General features: G+C 42.9%; 1 protein-coding gene across 1 annotated transcript in view; it reads left to right on the plus strand.

Moving 5' to 3' along the window:
* DPY19L3 (dpy-19-like 3 (C. elegans)) overlaps positions 1 to 9,625 on the plus strand; it is a 79,079-nt gene extending 69,454 nt beyond the window's left edge. Inside the window, exons 16-18 of the mRNA XM_011947299.1 lie at positions 955 to 1,087; positions 4,062 to 4,220; positions 5,817 to 9,625. Of these exons, the coding sequence (XP_011802689.1) occupies positions 955 to 1,087; positions 4,062 to 4,220; positions 5,817 to 5,978 (454 nt within the window). The 3' untranslated portion in view covers positions 5,979 to 9,625. The remainder of the gene's footprint in view (positions 1 to 954; positions 1,088 to 4,061; positions 4,221 to 5,816) is intronic.
* Positions 9,626 to 10,267: the final 642 nt, after the last annotated feature.

Raw genomic sequence — 10,267 nt, forward strand, 5'->3', positions numbered from 1 at the left:
AGACGGAGTCTCGCTCTGTCGCCCAGGCTGGAGTGCAGTGACTGGATCTCAGCTCACTGCAAGCTCCACCTCCCGAGTTTATGCCATTCTCCTGCCTCAGCCTCTCAAGTAGCTGGGACTACAAGTGCCCGCCACCTCGCCCAGCTAGTTTTTTGTATTTTTTTAGTAGAAACGGAGTTTCACTGGGTTAGCCAGGATGGTCTCGATCTCCTGATCTCGTGATCTTCCCGTCCCAACCTCCCAAAGTGTTGGGATTACAGGCTTGAGCCACCGCTCCCGGAGTGGGGCCGCTCCCGGCCCCATATTTTTTGTTATTGTTGCTAATTGTGTTTTTATTTATGGTAGTATCTGTGATTTTTTTCCTTATTGCTTTTTTAAGCAAAAACCCTTGGAATTGACATAGTATCACCTGCAGTTTCTGGCTTGATGATTTGTTACGTGTTGCTTTAGGTAGCCCTTTTGTTAAGTTGGATACACAAGCAGTGGCAAGTCTTTCAGGTTATTTTTGTTAGACTCTTCCCCTCTGGAACATAGCAAGAGAGGATTGTGGGTCTTGGCCTAGAAGTCTGAACTCAAAAGCTACACTGCCTGCCTTCTAAGACAATTCCTTATAAAAGTAAACCTAGCAAAACAGTAAGAGGCTTCCCCACTGCTATTCTGGTGAACAGTCAAAAACAGATACAAAACATTGTTGTAAAAAAATACGGGACTGGTGCAAAAGTAATTGTGGTTTCTGCTGTTGAAAGTAATGGCAAAAACCGCAATTACTTTTGCACTCACTGATTTGAGTAGAAGTCAAAACCCAAACAAACTCCCGTTTTTTTTTTTTTTTTCCCTGATTCGTAACTCTTTGTAACATAGCTGGATTCTTTTGAAAGAGTTTGATATTGTCTTCTTTGTTGTCTTTAAGGACCTCTTAACGGTGGGGTTAATTCAGACTCAAAAATCTTTCAGCTCTAACACTCCAAGAAAGGCTGTGTTTGCGGGAAGCATGCAGTTGCTGGCCGGAGTCAAGCTGTGCACGGGAAGGACCCTAACCAACCACCCACACTACGAAGACAGCAGCCTGAGAGAGCGGACCAGAGCGGTGAGGGTTCCCTGTGCCTCCCCTAGCTTCTTGTGGGCCAGCCATGGGCTGCATGTCCCTATGTGTGGTAAAGATGGGGCTGAATGCTGCACCCTCCAGCATTAGGTTAGGAGGGTGTGTTAGTCTGTTTTCATGCTACTGATAAAGGCATACCCAACACTGGGTAATTTACAGAAGAAAGAGAGGTTTAATGGACTTACAGTTCCACATGGCTGGGAAGGCCTCACAATCACGGCAGAAGGCAAGGAAGAGCAAGTCATGTCATACATGGATGGCAGCAGGCAAAGAGAGAGCTTGTGTAGGGGAACTCCCCCTTATAAAACCATCAGATCTCGTGAGATTTATTCACTACCACGAGAACAGCACGGGAAAGACCTGCCCCCATGATTCAGTTACCTCCCACCGGGTCCCTCCCACAACATGTGGGAATTCAAGATGTAATTTGGTTGGGGACACAGCCAAACCATATCAGAGGGGAAATCAGAGCGTAAGTGCACAGGGCTCACATCTCCCAGTTCGGGACCTCTGCCTGCCCACATCCACTAAGGACGTGCGGTTGGGCCACAGGTCCTCCCCAGGGGAGAACCGAGAAGACACACGCCTTGAGAGGTGCAGAAAAGAGCGTTTGGGGCCGGGCGCGGTGGCTCAAGCCTGTAATCCCAGCACTTTGGGAGGCCGAGACGGGCGGATCACGAGGTCAGGAGATCGAGACCATTCTGGCTAACCCGGTGAAACCCCGTCTCTACTAAAAAATACAAAAAACTAGTCGGGCGACGTGGCGGGCGCCTGTAGTCCCAGCTACTTGGGAGGCTGAGGCAGGAGAATGGCGTAAACCCGGGAGGCGGAGCTTGCAGTGAGCTGAGATCCGGCCACTGCACTCCAGCCTGGGCGGCAGAGCGAGACTCCATCTCAAAAAAAAAAAAAAAGAGCGTTTGGGAGCAAAGCTTTTGGATTAGGGAGGGGAAGGAAAAGGAGTTGAGGCATACTGGTCACATTTCTTATGGGCCATTCTGAAGTCTGGGGTTTTTGTTTTTTAATAGATAATAATAGTCTCATAGTTCAAAATTCAGAACATACAAAAGGAAATATAGTGAAAAGTGCCTCTCCCATTATTGCAGTTCTTAGTTCCCCTCCTAGGAGGCAGATAATGTTAGCAGTTTCTTGTGTCTCCTTCCACAGGTATTTCATGCATATACAAATATGGTGGGGGAGGGTGGTGCTCCTTTCTCCATTTTAACAAAAGAAGTGGCATTCTACATTCTGCTTCTTTGGCACTTAATGTGTTTTGGAAATCATTCTATATTCAGTATATTAACAGCTACCTTGTTATTTTTAAAGCTGCTTAATATTTTACATGGCTATGGCATATTGTATTTAGCCATTTCTGCTGTTTCCCTGTCTTTTGCCATTATATGAACAATGCTGCAGATAAATTTGTCTGCGCATCACTCTTTCCAGACACAGTGCCTGTCTGTACAGCAGATTCTTGGATGTGGAAGTGCTGGGTCAGGGTTGTTGGCATCTGTAATGTAGATTGAAAGATGTTATCAAGTCCTCTCTGTACAGGTCATATTTGTTTACATTCAAGTCAGCAGTGCAGGAGGGTGCTTGTGTCCCTTCATCCCCTCCAATCAGGTTTCCAACTCATAAATGTTTCCTAATGTCACTTTTTCATGTTGGCATTTGAAAAGTTGTTGAAAAAGTCTTGTTTTGAGGTGCCATTTGACTAGCCTGAAAGCAGATGATTTTTACTAAATCTCCTGTTTTGTGTAAGAATCATTTGAATTTAGACTCCTGCTAAAATAGGGATTTTTTGATGGGCTCAAGTGTTCCAGATAGTTCCAAATTAACTAGGAGGATGCAGGAAAGGAGCTCCCTGGTGTTTCAGACACCAGGTTCATCAGGGGTGGCCTCTACTGCTTGGACTGGAGACTGCAGAAAAGACAGGTTAGGTGCACAGAGCGTCCTTCTGGGCATCTCCTTTCCTGTCTCGGTACTAGGGTTAGGCCCCCCATGCTGAAATCCTGAAGGCCCTACGGCTCTTCATCATGACCCTGGAATCCTTGGAATGCCTTCAGTCCAAGACCTTGTGCTGGACTGTAGGATGACACAGTTGTCGCAGTAATAGCATCCTACTCCCTACCATTTCACCCATCCGTGTGGATACATCAAGTTAGGCCCTTACGCCCAAATCAGAAATCTAGCATCGAAATCAGGGTGCAAGAAAGGAGGCAGTGCCTCTCTTCATGAACCCCCACATTCAACACCTCACAAAGTCTGTTTCCATTCCAGCCCCAGAATCTAGGACGCTCAGTTTGTATCCGTCCACTAAGGGTGTGCGGCACTGGTATGAATGTGAAGGGGGCCTCCTGTGGCATTGCCCCTGGTGTGCTGCAAGTGGCTCTCACCCCCAGGATGGACGAGAGGGAGAGGAGCAGTGGGGTCTCTCAGTTAGCCGAGATGCGGTATAGCAGGTAAAGCAGCCTGTGCTGCCCCAACCTAGGAGCAGGGACCCTACAGGGGTCCTTCTCCCCACCTACCCGTATCAGAAACTGGGGCTCTGCCTTACTGGGAAGTGTGTCTCCCAGACTGTCCCATCGCTCTTAATGGGCCATTTTAGTCTAGGGGTCCCCTTTTTAAAAGTAGAGACTGTATCTTATTTACTCAGCCCTGTCATTTACCTTGGAACAGCACCTACTAATGAATATAGTCCTAACTTGAAGTAATACATTCTGAATCCAGATGTGTTCTTCCTGGCTCACTCTCTTCCCAAGGCCGAGCACTCGCAGTGTTTTGGGAACTTCCATGCACACACTCCAGGCCTGCAGATGAGTGCGTGTAGCGTGGCCTTGGCTGGAGACAGAACCTTGGGCATTAGGTCTTAGACTCAGCCCTGTGAAAGGCTACATCACATAGTTAACTCCCTGGCAATTGAGTAGCATTTGCCACATTGCATTTTTATCTCTTTTTGAAGGTTTATCAGATATATGCCAAGAGGGCACCAGAGGAAGTGCATGCCCTCCTAAGGTCCTTTGGCACCGACTACGTAATCCTGGAAGACAGCATCTGCTACGAGCGGAGGCACCGCCGGGGCTGCCGACTCCGGGACCTGCTGGACATCGCCAATGGCCACGTGAGCCTGCTGCCTCTCCCTGTGTGGGGTTCCCCTGCCCCTCCTGCTCTCTCCCACTGAGTGTCATGTGTCCACTGGTGCATTTCCACAGGCCAGCTTTCAGAAGCTAAGTTGCACTCCAGGGCAGGACTCTGATTTGAATCCTAAGAATGTGCATCTTTTTATCTTTTATGTCTAGTTGAATTACGCTACAAATCAAGTATTCACTTTTTCTCTTGCTTCCTGCAGAATGCCTCTCTTGGCACTTTAGTGACTGCCACTGGGGCTGGGCAAGGAAGAGGTGAGAGGGGAGCCCTGGGTCCCCAGTGTCACATCAAACAGAGCAGCTCTGCCTTCAGCTCATTTGTGTGATAGGGCTCTGCATAAAATGTATCTGTTAAGGATTTTGCTGCTATAAACAAAACCTCAGCCTTTAAACCCACTGCTCCAACGCTTCGTATTGGCTAGCCACTGAATGGCGGGGATGGTGGGGCCCTCCTGCCCTCCGGTCTAGGTGGTGGATTCCCCCTGCCCCTCCTGCTGTCTTCCACTGAGTGTCCTGTGTCCTCTGGTGCGTTTCCACAGGCCGGCTTTCAGAGGCTAAGTTGCACTCCAGAACAGAAAAGCAGTCAGCCGCTTGTCCCCTCTCCCTTCTGAGGAAAGTGTTCTTGGAGCTCTGCCAGGTCTCAGTAGAGCAAACAGATTTTCACCCTTTAGAGGTGTGAGGTGTGCTGTAATTAATGGTATGGAAGCCAATAGATATTTGTAAACGAGTTGTACAAAGTGACAAACCTAGCCTAAATTTGAAAAAAAAAAAAAAATTCTTAACTGTACAAAATTTGAGATTCAGATTTTTGCCCGAGGAGAATCATTGTTCATAATTGTCTTGAGTTCAGAGGTGGTGCAGACCAAAGACATCCATTTAAATTTTGATTTGAGTGCGACTTTTTCAGGTTATTTATTTATTTTTGGAGACAGGGTCTCACTCTGTCACTCAGACTGGAGTGCGGTGGCACGATCTTGGCTTACTGCAGCCTCAACCTTCCAGGCTCAAGTGATCCTCCTACTTCAGCCTCCCAAGTAGCTGGGTCCACAGGCATACATCACCATACCCAGCTAATTTTGTTTATCTTTTGTAAAGATGGGGTCTGGCTGTGTTGCCCAGAGAAGTCTCAGACTCCTGATCCAAGTGATCCTCCTGCCTCAGCCTCCCAAAGTGCTGGGATTTTGGGCATGAGCCACCGCACCTGGCCAAAGTGTGACTTTTTCTGATGAATTAGAGAGCTTCCTCTGATCACAGTAGTTCTCTATATTTCATTTCTGTGAGAGAGACAGTATAGTATGTTCCTAAGAGCAAACAGACCTGAGTTCTAGTTCTGGCTTTCCCGTTAGTGGGATCATCGTGTGACGCTGCACTCTCCTTCTCAGCCGTGGTCTGCGCTTCTGAAGGGGGAAAAGGATGGGCCAGATGATCTCCAAGTGCCCATGGACATTGAAATAATATAATTTAATTTCACTCACATACCATTCTTAAACCCAATACCTATTCCTGCTCCTACTGTCTTTCATAAGTAGGATTTTCCCCCAAAATTGTATTTGGGTTTGTTTTGGTTTTAGATGATGGATGGCCCAGGAGAGAATGATCCTGATTTGAAACCTGCAGACCACCCTCGCTTCTGTGAAGAGATCAAAAGAAACCTGCCTTCCTATGTGGCCCACTTCACCAGAGTGTTCCAGAACAAAACCTTCCACGTTTACAAGCTGTCCAGAAACAAGTAGCACAGATTTCTGCCCAGTGTCTATTTTTGATACAGTGAAACTGCATCATGATGAAACTCGGTAGATGACATTTCCTATGTAAGTAGGTAGCCCAAACCTTCAAGCTGTGATATGAGTAGGTTCTACAGATGTTTACACAAGCATTGCCATCTTTGAAAGCATCTTCTACAAGCGGAAGTCTTTTTTGTTGTGTGTCTATCTTTCTCATTAATGTTCTTTAGCCTAAATGTTGACAACTTTTCTAAGAGTGACCTAAAATTATGTTGTTGGAGAGAATGATGTGTGTTCCATGGATACCTGGATAGGCACATACCGTGTTGGAAGATGAGCACCTGCTCAGGATTTGAAATACTTTTAATTTTCAGGTGGCTTAAAACAGCTATGATTGAATCAACTAGAAATGATGATCGGCTTATTTAATATGATTTCACTGGTGAAGACGAATTGGTAGCTTTCTAAAAAGCTCTTTAGTGTCCTGTTTTATCTTAAAATGTTATAATATTTTCCAATTGTCATGCTTTTAACATTAACAAAAAAAATCATGTTAGGGCTTTTATCAAACATTTTGTTACACTCTGTCTGAAATGTAATGTGGAGTACTTCACTATGTGTCATGTATTTGTGTGTGTGTGCATGTGCACACATGTGTTTCAATGCTGGGCACAGAGAAGTGTTACAAGTTCCATATTGTAAGTCCTTAAAGGGGCAGAAATGTATGTAGCCAAGTAGAATTTATTATATTTTAGTGTTATTATTTTAAAACTTACTGATACGCTAACTTCTCCTGCAAGTAATAGTTTTGCTTTATTTCTTACTCATTTCAATTTATTGGGTTTGCAAAATTTTGTAAACTTTTTGTGTTTTTAGCCTTTGTATTTTTTACAGCCTAGAATCTTGCAAAGTCTGAATATTTTTTAAATGTTCTATCTTAACTAGTTCACTAATACAGTATTTTTAGCAGATAGCATTTTCAGACAGCATTTTCATACCAAGTTTGACTTGTGGTCTCCAATCTTACTGGGAGGGCCCTGGTAGTATAATTCTTTTCCTTACTAAAAGGTAACCAAGTGCCTCTAAGTCATGCTTATTTGTAAACAACAAAGAAGAGTATATGTTGCTCAAAATTTTTTTGATAATTGCTTATATAATTAATTTCTAATGATGAGGACATGTAAAAGTTGCTAGTAAGAACATATTATGCATTTAATTAAATCAAGATGGCTAATGGAATTAACTTTCTCCCCTGTTCTTGCCAGGTGGAAATGATTTAAGCATTTCTGCTTGCAGTTGTATTGAAGTAAATTACCATAGACATCAAGATGGCTACATCACATTTTCAAATGATTTTATATTAAATTACTACTTATTAAGCAGCATTCAAAAAGTCTTTTACACTGTCATGTTGGACACAAGCAGACTCAGCTTTTATCAAAACTTGTTTAAATAAAAAATTGACAGTAGCTGGGTTACTAAATTATGCAACTGAAACTCCTGAATTATACCTTTTTTGTATCCCTTAATAAGATTGGAGACCACTGCAGTTTAGGATAATACAATAATAAAACGTTTTAATCAGTACTAAAACTTTAATTAAGCCAATAATGATGCATGCCTGTTGTAGCTGACAGCATGGGTCAGTCCATCCTTCAGCGAGTGCCTTACTCTAATTGAAACCAAGCACACGTAAGGTACAATATGTTAGACTCTGTGGTTTTGTTTTCAAAATCCTCTGTTATGGCTATATTTAAATTTGTTTTAAGTATTCCTGTATGTATTCATCTAAGCATTTGGGCATTTGGAGTCTTAATATACAAGAAACATGCACTTAAATTTGTATGCTTATCACCGCAATGATGGCAAACAGTGATTTTTTTTCTTTTTCATAGTTTAGGTGTCATTGTTGCCAGCACCTTTAGTGCTCAGTCTTCAGTGAAAAATATAAAGTGCCAAAAAAATCTTGCAAGACAGAATCCATACTTAACACTCTTTCCAAGACACTGTGACAATGTACAGTAGAAGTTTTTATTTCCTGATGACCAAATCTATCAACGAATCATGTTATTAATAAATATTTTTAGCACTCGTCAGTATTCTCCAATGTGACCTTCTCATTGGAGTACACAGAAGGAAAGCAAAGAAGAGCATCTGACTTCTGGCTCTGGCTTACAGCCTCTCCACCAGGCTGAAGCAAGAGACCCACGGCGGCAGCTCCCCGCCACTCAGACCTGGGTGGTGATAGCCTCAAAGAATGGCTCTGTTTTCTGTTGATAGAAAACCCACTTGATTTTGCTTCTGAGTTAGCAATCAGAAGACCCTCTAAGTACAATAGAAGTGCTCTTAACGGACTCTGCCTATGTGACTCCCAGGCCCCGGAGTCTCCATCTCTCTCGTAAGCCACCTGCCCCGGCACAGCTGGAGGCTGCTCTCTGGTGTTCTCAGTGCTCTGGCTCCCTCCCTTGAGTTGTGCGCCCGTGCCAAACTACTACATGCAAGCTCTGCTTCCTCTTGTAAGTACACAACTCAGTTAAGTATTTACGTACACGTAGAAAATACGGGTGTGAAAAGAAAGAGCTTTCTGCAAAAATTAAGTTGAATGCTTTGGTAAGAAGTGATAAAGGCTAGTTGCCAGTAAAAGTTGCTTTTAAATTAGGTGTGGCTGGGAAAATTATAAGATATTGGGGAAAATTTACAAATCAAGAAAATTTCTGAGCTTAGATTGCTTCATAGATTTATTTAAGTACTCATCCCACCTTTTAAAACTCTAAACCAAGAAGAAGGGACCCAAATCATATTATTGGTGTGATTTATGTGAGAAGTAGAACTATAGTCATTGGACCCTTAGGCAAAGGAAAAACTCATGTCTTTATATCAGAAGATCAGCAAACGAATGTACAGTTACACAGTTGAGGTTATGATTCCCTACTTTAACCTACTTACTTTATTAAATGACCAACTACTGATACTGATCACAATAGTTATTAGAGATTCTAATTTAGTTGGAAGGTTCTAACCACTTTTATTACAGGCATTTGAAAAATAGGGATTCATTTCAAGTATATTAGCCAGGAGCATAGTTGGATGTTACCCAGGCCATTTGTCATCGTGTTAATGATGATTTTCCTGACCCTTGTGAGATCAGCGTGACAGGAGTGTGTGCGTTTGTGTTTGTGTGGGTGTGTGTTTTTGGTTGGATGCTGCCAGGTGGCAAAGGCATATGTAAATACATCATCCGATCTGCATCTTTATTCCACAATTAACTAAAAGTAAAAATGTCTATTCTGATTCTATATTAATTTTGTCTAAGATGTAAAGATTTTAGTTCATCTTTGGCCAAAACCTACCTAAATTAATGTACAAATACTTGGTTTTTAAAATTTAACTCAAATCTCAAAATCAGTGAAGTGTTATCAGATCCTGTATCTTGGTTAATATGCTCCCAAATGCTTTAAACATGGCAACCTTTTGGCCTAAGAGAGTGTCTGTTTGTGGAAAAAAGCTTTTGAGATGAGAGAATGTCTGTCTTTCTTGTGGCAATTGGTTTTCTGTTTTTAACACCCTTTGGGTAAAATCTTACAAAGAGCTTTTATAATTTGTTTTACTGAATTGTATGGAGATTGTATACTAAGTAAAGCTCTTTTAAATTGCATGAGTGTCTTGCATTTCTTTGAAGGTCAAAGCCCAAGGAACCTGCTTGTTGAAGTGCATTAAGTATTTGCTAAATAGAGTAAATCACTAAAGATGGGTGTGTCAGGATCTTAATTGTTACTGTTATTGTTGAGGGTGTTTATTTTTTCACACGGATTTTGGTTTGACATCTGCTTATTTGTTTCACTTGAATTCCAAGGTTATAGTTTAGATTTATAAAGAGAAGACTACTATCAGCAGAATTTATCCTTGAAGGACTAAATGCTATTTGTTTTGACCTCAAGAACAGTTTCTGAAATGGGCCATGGGTTAAGAAAAACAACCTAGGCCATGGGTTAAGAAAAACAACCTAGGGGCCATGAATTAAGAAAAACAACACCAGGTGGCCATGGGTAATTGAGAAAAACACCCAACACCAGGTGGCCATGGGTGATAGGTGGCCATGGGTAATTGAGAAAAACACCCAATGTTCCCGGAATTCAAACAGAAAAACAATTCCAGGAAAACCCCCCCATGCGTACAAGCCCCAGCCAATCAGAGCGAGACGCCTTGCTGAGGCCATGGCAAGCCCCAATCATCTCGCGCCCTAAAGCTTTGTTTGAATTTCGCGCCTTGTTTGAATTTGTGGTGTTTTGCCTTTATAA

Source organism: Colobus angolensis, unplaced genomic scaffold (genome assembly GCF_000951035.1).
Source record: "Colobus angolensis palliatus isolate OR3802 unplaced genomic scaffold, Cang.pa_1.0 Scaffold107, whole genome shotgun sequence".
Classification (NCBI taxonomy): Eukaryota; Metazoa; Chordata; class Mammalia; order Primates; family Cercopithecidae; genus Colobus; species Colobus angolensis.